Genomic DNA, 14,766 nt, shown 5'->3' on the forward strand with positions numbered 1-14,766 from the left:
AGAAAGATGACCACAGATAGTCAACCAGGGGAACATCTACACCATTGAAAACATGGAAATCACATTCCACTTTTGTATTGCTGTCTATGATTCTCTCAGCATGACATCCAGCCAGTAGACAGAGGGACTTGTCCCCAGGTTCACATGGTTCCTGGCTTATTCCCTTCTCTCTGTCCACTAAGGTTTCATAGATAGAATGAAGAGGTTGAGTATTTCTGGTCCAGATCATGACTTGTCCCCTCTAACCCATGTAACTTCCAAATAGACTGGCTTCTCATCTGCATGTCTCGAGAGCAAAGTTTCTCTGCTATGTCTCAGATACTCTGAAATCAGGCTCATGGTAAACAGAATAGACTAACCCCTGGGCAAGGACGACTATAATTGCTCTGAAATCAGCATGATTCTTCCCTGCTGTGAGTAGGAGCACTACTACAGGAGAGGTCACATCTAGTGGTAAAGTTTTCTCCCTTTCCAAACAGGCTTCATAAGTCAAGAAAGAAAAAAAAAAAAAAAAAAGTCAAGAAAAACTTCCTTTGGCCTTCCCTAAAAAATGAGGGCAAGACATCTAGGGGGTTCCTGGGGAAACCACTTACATTTGGGGATGGCTCCAACATGTTGTCACCGTGCCAGCCTGAAATGGGCACAAAGGGGACTGTGGCAGGGTTGTAGCCAATCTTCTTGATGTAGGCGCTGACCTCCTTGACGATTTCATCATAGCGCTTTTCGCTGTAGGGGGGCTCTGTGGAGTCCATCTTGTTGATCCCCACAATAAGCTGTTTCACACCCAGAGTATAAGCCAGCAAGGCATGCTCCCGGGTCTGCCCATTTTTGGAGATGCCAGCTTCAAACTCTCCTACCCCAGCAGCCACAATCAGCACTGCACAATCAGCCTGCCAGAGAAAGGCAAAGAGGGAAAAGAAGGAAGAAAATAAACATTTATTAAATTCCTGTTCTGTACCATGCACTTTACAAATATCTCATTTGATCTGCACATCAACCCTTGGAAGGCAATGCTATTCTTATATCCAATTTACAGTTGAGGAAATTAAAGATAAGTGACTTGCCCAGTTTATGCAGATGATAAGTAACTAAGTCTATATTTGAATTCAGATATTCCTAACTCTCAGCCCAGTGCTTTATCCACTGTATCACTTGGCTACCTGTAGAAGGCAGAGATAAACTGACTCAATCTCATTTTAGCTCATAGGAACATAGATGTAGAGCTGAAAACAAAAAACAAACAAACAAACAAACAAACAAAAAAACCTCAGAGGCCATCTTCCCCAACCTTCTCATTTGACAAATAAACTGAGGCACAGAGAAATGGCAAATTAGACAGAACACTGACTTCAGTATCAAAAAGAGTAGACTAAGTTCAATATTTACTGTTTTCTTAACCAACTCACTTAATCCCTGATCTGCCTCAGTTTCTTCACCAATAAATTGAGAAATAATAATAATACCTATCTCCCAGAATAGTTATGAGGATCAAATAACATGGGAATAGTCTGTAAACCTCAAAACACTATACATTCTAGCTCTTATTATGTGACTTTCTTAGGGTCAGAGATTAGATTTGAACTCAGATCTTCTCTGGGAACAGTATTGTATCTATTGTACTTATTATTTTTCCTCACAATTGCTCTCTAGCTTCCTACCTTATCCTACAAAGCATACCATATTTTTTCTCTCATCTATAAATCAAGAATGCCAAAGGATACTTCTCTTCTATATCTTCTATTTAGGGGGAAAAAAAAGGTTGATTTACTCTGTCCTCCTGTTGATTGAGATCCCATATAAATACCCATGGGCAGCAGAGTTAAGAGCTGTTCTCATGAAACACTAACAAATGAGCATGACCTCCCAGATACACTCCTTCTCCCATGTGCTGCTCACTGAAGGGGCCATCACTGGGCTAAGCACTTACCAGACTTCCCTAATCCTCTAGTGCCCACTGGCAAAAACCCGTTCACTGAAAAACAGAAGAGGCAGCAAACAATAATTTTTCTCCAGTTAATTTCAGTAGCCTCCTTCCCTGGGAGCAATTAAACACCTGCTCTACCACTGTTTCCAAACAACTTGAGCCATCAGCACTTTCCCTGAGCAGTGACTTCTCAAAAGCAGCTCCAAACTAAATCACAGTGGTGAATGAGTGCTGAAGTACATGCAGGTCTCTATCACTGATCACCTTGTAATTCAACACTGGTTATGTGTCTCTAGGGTCTAAACAAAGTTTTCATAAATGGTTGGTACAAAAGAAGACTGAACAGAATTGGGGAACTGTCCTCAGACTCCTAAAAATTATTATTTGCTCAGCCAAGATCCACATTCAAAGTCTGCATAATGTTTTAGTCCATTCCCTTTTCCCATTTCCATATCTGTGCCATCTCCCGAGCAGAATGCTCCCCTCCTTTCAAATAATTACTGAATTGTCACATCCTCCAAAATGGCTTTCTCGAATAAACAGAAGAGATAGCTCTCCTTGGATTGTCCCCATTTAGACATAAAAGTCCCTAGTTCACAATTCCAAATGCCCTGACCCTAGATCCCAATATAAAAAATTTATTAGCATCTACCTATATTTGGGAAGCAACAGGGTATAATGCAGAGTTGTACCCTGAGACAATGAAGAATCACATTCTAGTGTTAGCTTATACACTAATTAGGACTCTAGTAATGTCTTGCAGTGGTTGCAAGGGTCAAAGATCAAATTTAGACCTGGAAGGGACTTCAGCCCTCTCATCCATTCACTCCCCTTAGATGAGGAAACAGGCCTGTAGATGTCAAATGTTGTTCAGTCTATTCAGTCATGTTCAAATCTTCATGAACTCATTTGGGTTTTCTTGGCAAAGACACAGAGTGTACCTTCTCCAGCTTATTTTACAGATGAGGAAACTGGGGCAAACAGGGTTAAATGGCTTGCTCAAGATCACACAGTTTGACAGTATCTGAGGTAAGATTTTAATTGAGGTCTTCTTGACTCCAGGCCCAGCACCATGCAATCAGTAAATGGCCAAGGTGCCCTGATTCCAAGTTCAGTATTCTCTCCCTGGAAACCTCAGTTTCTTTATCTGTTAGATGGAGCTCATACCTTGCCTCTATCACTGAGGGAGATAATGTATACAAAAACACCACCACCAGTATCTTAATCCTTCTGTTTATGCATGCCCATGTTAACTTTTTTTTAACTATAAACCCCTGGATGAATCCTATGAAGTTCTCTTAATTTATTCCCTTCTAGCACTATGTGATCCTTTCAAAAATGGTGGAAGTGGTGATGGTAACCAGTGTCAAAGATGTGAGAATTTCAGGCTGCTCACTCATGACAAGAAGAATCTCCCCATAACTGAAGAGCAGTCATAGATAGTAAAGTCATTGCTTTAAGGACAGCTAGGTAGTACAATAGATAAAGTATTGAACCTAAAGTCAGGAAGACCTGAATTCAAATTCAGTTGCAGACACTTACTTGCTTCATGACTTTGGAAAAGTCAATCAACCTCGGGTTGCCTGTTTCTTATCTGTAAAATTGAAATAACTGTACCTACCTCTCAGGGCTGTTACAAGAATCAAATGTGATAACATTTGTAAAATTCTTAGAATAGTGCCTGGTGTATAGTAGATACAATATAAATGCTAGATGTTATTATTTTATTTATTATGGTAATCATTAGTCATGAAGCTTCATGCAGCTTCTGCTTTCTCCAGTCCATTACCTATTTCTTACTTCCTCCCCTAACATCCTCCACCTGTCCCTCACCTTCCAGAGTTAGGGCCCACCTGAGAAGTTCCTGTGATCATGTTCTTGATAAAATCTCTGTGTCCTGGTGCATCAATGATGGTGATGTAATATTTGGTCGTCTCAAACTTCCAGAGAGAGATATCAATGGTGATCCCCCGCTCACGCTCAGCCTTGAGCTTATCCAGGACCCAAGCATACTTAAAGGAGCCTTTCCCCATCTAAATATTGGTCAAGAAAAGAGGAAGTAACAAGAGAGAGATAAGTTAACCTTGGAAAGAAACAAACTGTGGCAGATTCAATCCTGGTGCATCAAGAGGCACTGGATGCTACATTGTTTCATTGATAATAAATGCTAATGACCAAAAACCACATCTTTGGAAATGAGAGCAGCTTGTTTTTAAGGGAAAGACCACTAATCTAAGAATCAGAAAGTCTAAATTCTAGTCCCAGTTATGGTTAGTGTGTAATTTTGTTTCATCTACTTTCCCTCTCCAGATCTTTTTCAAGTGAGGGGTTTGAACCATGTGATTCTTAAGGCTCACCTCTCTCCCTCTGGCAAAACAACATGGAATACTGGAAAGATAATTGACTTTGGAGTCAGAGGTCTTGGGTTCAAATCTAATGCTTCTTATTTACATGGTCTTAAGCAAGACAAGTTTCTTCATATATAAATTGAGGATCCTATAAACTAGATGGCCTCCAAGGCCTTTTCTAGTTCTAGATGTAGGAAAACATGAAATACTGTGTTCCTCTCCTCCTCCTCTCTCTCCTTCATACAACTGTCTAATCACAACTAGTTTCAGAGCATTTCTGGAACTAGAGTTCATCTAAAAACATTCCAGTAGGGGGAGCAAATTGGAGCATACAAAAATGAAATTTAAAAAGAAAAAAATAAAATAAAAAACCCGAAGTCAGGGGTTACATTGCATCAATCCAAGAATGATGATACATCTAAGTATTTCTTTCTGACTATTAAATATCTGTTAAAATGTTATGAATTAATGCAACATCAACCACTTTTTCAGTTTTTTTTTCTTAAGTCCTAGTATGTTATATCTTGAAGAATTCTTAAAGATCCTCCATTCTCATACACTTGAAGAGGAGAGAAACAGAGATTGAGAAGTAAAAATAACTCATTCAAGATTACACAGTGAGCACAAAGTGAAGTCTTGTCCCCAATTCTCCTGTTGCCAGGTCCATAATTCATCCCACTACAACCTGCAGCCACCATTTTTCTGGCAAGGATCTTTAGTTAGGATTTGTGACTTCCTTTCTCTGCCCCTCTTTCAGGCCCAATCTGTTTCATGAAGCAGTAAACATGGTTCCCTCACTAACCTCAGCTGCTTGGTCATAAGTAGAAGCATTGAAGGGTTGAGGGGGAGGAAGAGGAGTTGCCTTTTCTGAGTAGAACCCAGCATTAGATTAGCAATGAATCCTGGAGTGCCAGAGGAAGACAGAATCTCAAATGGATGGAGAAGGATCAGCAGCCCATAACCAGCTATTCTAGAGCATACAGTAATGATGGTCAAGATGAGTGTAGGTTTCAGGGGACAGGTGGTTGGGATTAGGACCTCACTGTGGGATTTGCCCTCCTCAGAGTGCAAAGCCTTCCTGCCAAAAAGGCAAGTCTCAACTTTTAAAGTGAGCTACACGCCTTCTCTTTTATGCTATAACTTCCATCCTTTTTTTGGCCTATTCAGGGAACAAGGGAAGGAAAAAGGGGAAACACACAGTTCAGGTGACACAGCAGGATTAAAAAGATTTATGACCCAGGATTTGGAGATTCTAAGGCCCTCAGCCAAAAGGCCAGTGCAAATACCTTTGAGTTTTACTAAAGCTATAGCCTCAAAGGAAGAGATAGAGCCACTTTTAATGCTCTAATTACTGACAAACAGCTGAGAACATCTGGGTGCCAGGTTTGCTGTAGGGAATTGACCAAAAAGATTATGAGGCAGCTTGTCACAGTCAGGTGACTGTCATCTCCCTCAGCACACAGGTCCTGCGAGACCCAACTATGTCATTAAATGCAACCTGGTATCTTGAAAACTTCTTCCCTTGGGTCCATCTGACCAACTCTGGCACACCCATTCCTACTCATAGAGACCTCTGGAGACATTTGTAATCTCCTTAGCCTCAACTGCCTGACCCAGTAAACCTCATCTCTGCCCCTAAAAGGAGCTCCCTCTAGTTGAGTGCTCAGAAGTCAGCTGTGTCAAAGCCAAGCACAATCTTAGACTCAGCTATATCTGCTTCTTAACTATTCTTTTCAAGGAGACCACCATTTTCTGCCCAAAAAGACTCAGGGTTTTCAACTTAGCTAGAGTGAGCAGTAGATTGTAGTGTTCTTAAGATCCCATAGAATAAGAGCAACAAAACTCAGAGCCACCCAGTTTTCCTCCATCTCCCCACCCCCACCCAGCAGCTGCTTCAGAGCTCCCTAGCCAGGGCAGCTTCCACAGAACTGGCAAAGGGCAAAGTTGCAGTCTGGCTTTTTACATCCATTCGAGGCCTCCATTTCCTAGTAATGTAACCTTGTGAAAGAAAAACCTTCCCGGCTCAGCATCAGAAAATGGAGTCAGGAAGCTCAGTCAATCAGCTATTAATAGTAACTCTGAGTCCTGCATATTCTGCCTGGTCCCTGGGAGAGGTGAAAAGCTGCCCAGCCATCAGCATTTTGGGTACATAAGGCTCTGCTTTCATTTGCCAGATAGGAATAGTTGTCTGAGGATTGTTAAACAGTTGGGGACCTCAGGGATTTTGTCTTTATAAGCACAATAAAGAATATTCTGATCTGATCTATATTAAATAAAATCATCAAATTTTTATCAAATACCTATGACTGACAAGGTTTGTTCTGAATACCACCCTGCTTTAACTAAATTGGTTAGTAATCAAGTCAGATGTAATTATAGTGAAAGACTATTTGGATTTCTCGGAAGAGCCCAACAACATTGATGGATGAAAGCTCCCAGTTGCATTTGCAACCTGAAAAACTCAGCTACAAAGTAACAAACAGCGAGGTCTGACTCCTAGGGGCACAGTAAGGGGGGAGAGTTCTTTAATCTTAAACATAGTCCTTTCGTACAGGCTGGAGATTGAGAACTTTGGGGCCCTGCTCTCCTTCCACTGCTATTTTGTTGTTTTGTTTTGTTTTTCCCAGCCAGAACCAGGAGATAGTATCATAGACTCACAGATGCCAGGTTTCATGCATTGTGTACTTAACATACAAAGCCATACACTTGTCCTACCTTCAAAAGAGGTAAAACGAGCCCTAGAATAGAGTGGGATCAAACCCACTGATCTGTTCTGTCAGTGAGAAAACCAGTGGGGGGAGGTAGGGAAGGAGAGAAGGAAGGGATAAGGAAAGGAAGAGAAAAAGAGGGAAAAGGGAAGAGGAGAAGGGAAGAGAAAAGAGAAAAATAAAAGGGTGGGAGAGGGGAAAAGGGGGGAGGGTGAAAGAGAGGAGAAAAAGTAAAATGAGAGGGAAGAGAAGCAAGAGAAAAGAAAAGAAGGGAGGAGATGGAAAGGGAGCAAGGAAAGGGGTAAGAAGGGAAGAAAGGGGAGAAGAAAAATAAAGTAATAAGAAAGGAAAGGGAGGATAGAGGACAGAGAAAAGAAGATGGGAGGGGGACAAGAAAAAAGAGGAAGAAGAAGGTATTGAAATAGGAAAAGAGAAAAGAGGAAAGAAGGGAAGATAATAGGGAAAGGAGGGGGGAATATATGAGTGGATATGTGGGAAGGAGAGGGGAAAGAAGAAGTAAAGGAAAGAAAGAAGAGAGGATATGGGAATGGGTAAAAGGAAAGAGGAAAGGGAAGAAGAAGGGAAAAGGAGAGAAAAGGGGAAGAAGGAGAAAAATAGACAAGTAGGGAGATGGGAAGGAAAAAGGACAAGGGAAAAGGAGGGGAGGGAATAGAGATAATGAGGGGGAAAAGGAAGGAGAGGGGTGACTGGGAGGAGAGGGAATCTAAAGGAAGAAGGGAAAGGCAATAGAAGGAAAAGAAGAGAAAGGGATTGGGGGGGAAGAAAGGGGAAGAGGAAGGGAAGAAGGTGATGAGTAATGGAGGCAGAAACAAATGGATATAGTCTCACTCACCTCTGCAGCCTCCTTCTCAAATTTTTCAATGGTCCGCTTGTCAATGCCCCCACACTTGTATATGAGGTGCCCTGTGGTAGTGGACTTGCCTGAATCTACATGGCCAATGACGACGATATTGATGTGGGTCTTCTCCTTACCCATCTTGGAGGATGTGTGTTGGGGACAAGGGAGGGGGCCAACTCAACCTAAAAGGTTAGGGTACTGGGTTGGGCAGGAGCACTTCAGGCAGTGGAAACTGAGCTGAGCTTCTCTGTAGGCTGGAAGAGAAAATAGGTAACAGGTACTCAAAAGAGTACCCAACAAAAGCTTCATCCAAAGCAGGAAGCCCTTGTCATCAGCTCTAGTGCTGGCACAGGCTAAGGACCTCTCAATCAATCAATCTCTTCTGTCTGTCTCTATCTCCCTGTCTCTTTCTCTTTGTCTCTGTCTATCTGTGTGTGTGTCTCTCTTTATCTCTGTCTCTGTGTCTCTTTGTCTCATCTCTGTCTCTCACTTTTTCTCTCTCCCCCCTTTTCCACACCCCATGTTCTTTTATCTTCTCTCCCTTTATCTGTCTTTGTCTCTATTTCTCTCTCCCCCTTTCTCCCCCACCCCATCTTCTTTTTTCTCTCTTTCCCTTTATCGCTGTCTTTGTCTCTCCTCCATCCCTTTCTCTTTCTCCTTCTCTCAATCTGTTTCTCTCTTTGGCTCTGTTTTTTTTTTTCTCTCTGTCTCTGGGTGTCTCTCACTTACTCCATCTCTGTTTCTGTCTCTGTCTGTATCTTTCTGAAAGCAGCAAGGGAGCTTTATAGAGCCCTGTGGGCAATTCAGCTTTTCCTGGACAAAATGATCCAAATGAATAGTCTAGGAACCCAGACCAGCAAATCAGTCACTTCTAATCTCTCCTGACAGACTCACGAGCTTGGGTCCAAGAAGACTTGGTAATAGAGCCCATTGAGACTTGACCTTATTGTGACTATGTTTAAACCCATTTGGAAAAACTAGAATAAGAACTGCAACCCCCCACTCCCACCCCAAGAGTGAGCCACACAGTCTTCCTAGGCCCAGCCATTTCAAGGAGCCAGAAAACAGCTTTGCTCTGTCTCCTTGTGGTAATTACTGATCGATCCTCTCAGACTCCAGATCCAGGAATCTCTATCTACCCAAGAACTTTCCATCCCTACTCCATCCCCCCACAACCCTACATATACACACTCCTTGGGTAAAGAGAGATGGAGCTCGAGAGAGGACAGACCAATAGTTCCAAGAGCAGGATTAAGTTCTGCCTTCTTCTAAAATAGATTTTACTTCCATCTGACATATAAACATCTTCCCTGATGAGATAGGATTTATTCAGGACTTCTCTCCTCTCTTTCCAATAACTCCTCTCTCTCTCTCTCTCTCTCTCTCTCTCTCTCTCTCTCTCTCTCTCTCTCTCTCTCTCTCTCTCTCTCTCTCTCTCTCTCTCTCTCTCTCCCCCTTTAAATCAAGGCTGTTATAGAAAGGGAGCCATTTTTTTTTCTTCTCCAGTACCCCCCCCAAAGCAATATTGGGAGCTCATGACCTGAGTGACAATATGTTGTCCAGATAAGGACACAACTCAAAATAGCTTCAACTCCAGCCCTTTCTCCTTGAGTCTGAGCTGAAGGGTCAATGCTAGCCAGAGGAGCCAAAAAAAAAAAAAAAAAAAAAAAATGAAACCACTCAAGCCTGCTTGAGTCTTGTGGGCTCCTGGTTGGGGAGAGAGGAAGTCTAGAGATGCTCTACAATGTAAACTATCCAGTGATGTTGAGTTGGAGATTGATAAGATCCAAAAGGTGCCAAGGTTCTAGGAGGGCAGAGTTTGTTCCCAAACCCAAGATGCCAAAGGATGAGTTCCCTAAGGTCCTGTAAAAAATCTCCTCCCACTTGTCTCACCCACTTTTATAATGGTAGATACCCACCTTTTTAGGAAGAGAAGGAGAGAGAGGGAGAGACAGAGAGACAAAGAAACACAGAGAGACAGAGACAAAGACAGAGACAGGCAGACACTGAGAGAGATCTACGCACAGAAATTCAGACACAAATGAACACACAAACACACACACACACACATACACACACACACACACACACACACACACACACACACCTCAGATGTTTAGGATCTAGAAAAGCCTAAGATATTGGGGGGGGGGAAGTGGGCACTCTGAAAGATAGGGGGGTTGGCAGGGGTATTTTAAGGTCCCAGATCAAATCAACCTAACAGCCACCTCCTCAACTCCACCTCCCAATCCTCACCACCTCATCCCACTCCCCCATCTCACTTCAGCCTACCATTCTGAGACTCCCCCGAGGCTGACGAGCCTTACCGGGAAAGCAGAGGTGACCCTGGAGCGGCCCTGGTCCCAGACCCCTCCTCAGGAGCAACCAAAGGGACCGCCCTTTGAAAGCCGCAAGGTCAAGGCTGCTTCTGCTTGTGCTCTATGCTCTCGCCCGGGTTCCGGTTCCCCGGAGACCCCACAAGGACGCACCTCGCTTTAAGAACGAGATAAACAAGCTACGACGCAGCACGACCCATCTCGAGCTGCGGCTGCTGCCCCCACCTCTCAGATCTTGCAGGTGTCCTTTCCCAACACCCACACTCCCAATCCTTTTCCGCAATCCTTGGAACAGGGGACTCAATGTGGGGATTCAATGTGGGTAACCCTACCCCCCCCCACTCCCAAGACAATTTACTTCTACGTCTTCACCTTTTCCCTACTCTATCCCCGATTTCTCCCATCCCGGGCTCCTACCCCTCCCAGTCCCCGGGGATCTGGAGCAGAGGCGAGGGGCTGCCCTCATTGCCAGGAGGCCTCCCGAGGGGAACGGAGTGGGGGACAGGCGATCTTACCCGGAGCTGAGGTCTCAGCCAGAGGGACTGGCAGCGCCGGCTCCGGCGGTTTTATCTTCCTAGGAGGGGGTCCACCTATTGACGGTGACGGCGCAATGCAGTGACCCCCTGTACTACAGCAATGCGGTACAGGGCTGGAGAGATAGGAGGAGGAGGAGGAGACGGAGGCGGCGGTGGAGGCGGCGGCTGGGGGCGGGGGGGATGGGGGTAAAAGAAGGAGGGAGGAGAGACAGTCTGGATGGAGAGACAGAAAGACAGGATCGGTAGGACAGAGAGAAACCGAGAAAGAAAAAAAAAGAGAAACAAGGAGAGAGCGAGGGAGAATTAGAGAGACAGGAAAACAGGGAAGGGGGAGAGGATGAAATTAGACTCCCTTTGACGGATAGAAACAGGGACACTCAAGAGATAGAAACAGGGACAGAGGAGGAGACAGCAGCAGGTTAGTAGCGGAGAGGAGGCAAAGAAAGGAGTAGGCGAGAGAAGATGCAAGGGAGGGTAAGAGAGAGAGAATTGGCAAGTTAAGAAAGAGGCCAAAAGGACCCTGAGGACAAAGATGATAACACAATGCTCCGCTAGAAGGCAGTGGGGCATCAGAGGATATTGATGGAGGGAAAGGAAGAAACCCTGACAAGAACAGAAAGAACCCAGGGGAGATTCAGGCTGACAAGAAGCTGTGGGCCTACTTAATGTGCATGATTCTAAATTTTAGAATTGAGTCTGAATGAGGCCAGCCTTAAGGGATGGCCACGGTGTTCCATAGGTCTCATCCCCTCCTGCAGGAAAAGGCTCCCCAATCGGACTCCTTCATTCACTCGTTTAACAAATATTTACTGACCCCCCTACTTTGTACAAGGCCCGGTGTGACGTTCCACCTGGCGAATTCCTTTAACTTGGAATTGTCTGTGTGAGCAACCTACGGCCACTTGGTACTTTTCTGAGACTGAGTTTTCTTATCCCAGGATGCCTTCTTCTGCCTGCCCTCCAACATAGCAACAACTTATGCCAGCTTCCCCCAATCAGTCAATGTTCAAGCTCAAGAAAGGCAGGCTCCTTGAATGATCAACCCCAGTAAAATTGTAATGAGGAAAGGAGAGCCTGCTGTTACTAAAAGGAAAAACAAAGAACAGAATGGTTCACAAAGGCTACCGAAACATTTTTTGGATTATCTACAATATAGTTCCCTCTGCTACTTCAATTAATTGAGAGTTGAATGTATATCCCAAAAAATTTACCAGCCCACTTATCACATATAGAAAAGAGAGATGGAAAGAGAAGTGTGTTTGAAGAAACAGATGGGGTAGTGTTGCTTTAACAGCAGAATAGGACCAGAGATTTAGAAATGAAAAGAACATCAGAGATTATCTAGTCTACCTCCCCTCGTTTATAGATGAGTGTATTAGGTCTAGATTCGTGAAATTACTTCACCAAGTACACACAGGTTATAAGCTATAAATCTGAGATTTGAATCCATGTCTTCTGACTTCAAATTCAATATGTTTTTGTTGTTGTTACACCTTGCATTTGGAAGCATTAACACACAGCTAGTAAGTATCTGAGGCCAGATTTGAACTCCCATCCTCCTGACTCCAGGGCCCGTATGTTATCCACTATACCAGCTGGCTGCCCTAATAATAAATTTTTGCCTAGAATCCAAAACATTCAATCCTGAAGCTTTCCAGCTATGGAACATAGTACGATCCTCATATCCATTTCAGCACTTAGGCCTTTTTTTATTATTATTCCAACTGGTACTTATTGAAAACCTACTATGTGCATAGTGCTAAGATGGATAAGACCTGGTCCCTGACCTCAAAGAGTTCATTCTTTTACTAGAAGAATGAGGAACATATGTAAGTACTGCAGGAAAACAACAACAACAACAACAATTTGCTATATGACCAACATACAGGAAGAAGAATAATTGTGTTTAGCAAGAGTTAACAATGCAAAGAATGTGTATATGTGACCTCTCAATCCATCCTCCATTCTGGGAGACCTTTTCTGTGATGACTTTTAGGTTTCTGCTTCTGTGATGCTTAAGAACATAATAATATCAACTATGATGGACTAGGCTCTTTTCAACAATAAGGTGTTTCAAGGAAATTTCAATAGACTTCTAACCGAAAGTACCATCTGCATCCAGAGAAAGAATGATGGAGACTGAATATGTATCAAAGCATAGTTCTTTTATCTTTTTGTTATTTGTTTTCTTGGGGGGTGGGGTTTCCCTTTTCTTGTACAACATGATGAAAAATATGGAAATATATTTTTAAAAATTGCACATGTTTAACCTATATCAGATTGCTTGCTGTATTAGGGAGGGGAAGGAGGGGAGAAAGGGAGAAAAATTTGAAATATAACGTTCTGCAAAAGTAAACATTAAAAGCTATCTTTGCATGCATTTGGAAAAGTAAAATATTATTTAAAAATTAAGTTAAAATTTTAAAAAGCATAATCATGTGCAAGATAATTCCAGTAGATTTGGGATGGAAAATACCATTCACATCCTGAGGGAAAAAACTACGAATACTGAATGTGAATCAAAGCATAATATTTTCATCTTTTATTTGTTTTTCTTTCTCATGTTTTTCTCTCTTTTGTTCTGATTTTTCTTGTACAACATAATAAATATGGAAATACATTTAAAAGAATTGCATATATTTAACCTATATCAGACTTCTTGCTGTCTTGGAAAGGGAGAGAAGTAAAGAAGAGGAGGAGAAAAAATTGGAACATAAAGTCTTAGAAAAATGAATGTTGAAAGCTATCTTTATATGTATTTGGAAAAATAAAATACTATTGAAAGAAAAAAAAACCATAATCATGCCCAGAGATAGCAAGATAGACCAAATATCCTCTCAAAGTCCCTTCCAGAAGATTATGGCCCAACCAAAAATTACAAACAAGAAAACTCATAACCTAGATCCACTAGAGCAAAGGAAGTATGATGGGAAGAGCCTGGTCCTTGGAGCCAGGAGGCCAATGGTCAGATCTAGGCACATAAAATATATGTACTACCCATGTGGCCATGGGTTCATAACATATCAAGAGCAATAGATAAGGTGCCAGAACATTTGGCAAGTTTTGAATGTTGGTTCTTTTATTATTAAATGGGGGTAAATCACTGGTGCTCTCTGATCCTCCACATCCTCCTTTGTAAATAAAGGGATTAGACTGTCTAATCTCTAAATTCTATTCCAGTTTCTAATCCTATAAACTGATATGCCTCTTCACTTCTCTTAAAGACAATTTTTTCACTTGTAAGTGAAGATAATAGTATTTCTTGTGAGTAGGGATAGTTTCATTATATTTTTATATTCAGTGCCTGGCACATTGTTTGGTACTCAGAAGCCATGTAATAAGTGCTTGCCAATTGATTGATTGCACTGTATTCTCAAGAATATAGTGAAGGAAATGTTTTATTACTCTTCCAGCAATAAACAAAATAGGAACTATTATTGTTGGGATAATTGGCATTTTTTAATCTCTTCCATCCAAGAACCTTAGATCATTTAGTTTGAGATCAAACTACCCAATTGTTTTGTGGGTTTGTGTTCGTGTGTGTGTGTGTGTGTGTGTGTGTGTGTGTGTTTTAATGACTGGCTTGCTTCCATCTAACAGAAGGGTGACCTCACTTCTTATAAAGTCTGGTTCTCTATGACATGCCATGTCACCACAATGGGAGGTGAGGCTCAGAGAGGAAGCAAAGGATGTGGGATTTAATTAAAGTGGCTTCGCTCCAAAGCAAAAGCTAGAAATGAAGCACTAACTGTCTTTGGCATCAGCACCTTCAAAGGAACTTTATTGTGGCTCAAGTTTTCATTCAGACCCTGGAGAGACCTTGAAAATCTTAAGGAAAGTCTTCCTTCTGGCACTAGAATGGGACAATTTAGTGAAGAGGTTGGGGACCCCTGAGTCCACTACTTCCTTCAGGCAACACACTAGGTATTGCTAATCTAAAACACTCCTCGTGAACACACTCAGGCTAAATGAGGAAGATGCTATCTCTGGACTTGGATGAGATGGATAGCACCCAGCTAACATCAGCAATAATGAAGGCCCATTGGTTCCTTTAT

The 14,766-nt window shown here is 42.5% G+C and overlaps 1 protein-coding gene across 3 annotated transcripts in view; it reads right to left on the reverse strand.

Annotated features, from left to right (window-relative positions):
• Positions 1–14,766, reverse strand: part of EEF1A2 (eukaryotic translation elongation factor 1 alpha 2) — a 48,353-nt gene that overhangs the window by 17,319 nt on the left and 16,268 nt on the right. Inside the window, exons 1-4 of one of the 3 annotated variants that reach the window (XM_074288849.1) lie at positions 10,691–11,091; positions 7,834–8,093; positions 3,778–3,957; positions 594–890 (exon numbers count right to left, since the gene is read on the reverse strand). In XM_074288849.1, the coding sequence (XP_074144950.1) occupies positions 594–890; positions 3,778–3,957; positions 7,834–7,977 (621 nt within the window). In that variant the 5' untranslated portion in view covers positions 7,978–8,093; positions 10,691–11,091. Of the gene's footprint in view, positions 1–593; positions 891–3,777; positions 3,958–7,833; positions 8,094–10,166; positions 10,392–10,690; positions 11,092–14,766 lie in introns of those variants that run through there. The other 2 variants (XM_074288850.1, XM_074288851.1) reach the window with 2 other exon arrangements.

Source organism: Sminthopsis crassicaudata, chromosome 2 (genome assembly GCF_048593235.1).
Source record: "Sminthopsis crassicaudata isolate SCR6 chromosome 2, ASM4859323v1, whole genome shotgun sequence".
In the NCBI taxonomy this organism is placed as follows: Eukaryota; Metazoa; Chordata; class Mammalia; order Dasyuromorphia; family Dasyuridae; genus Sminthopsis; species Sminthopsis crassicaudata.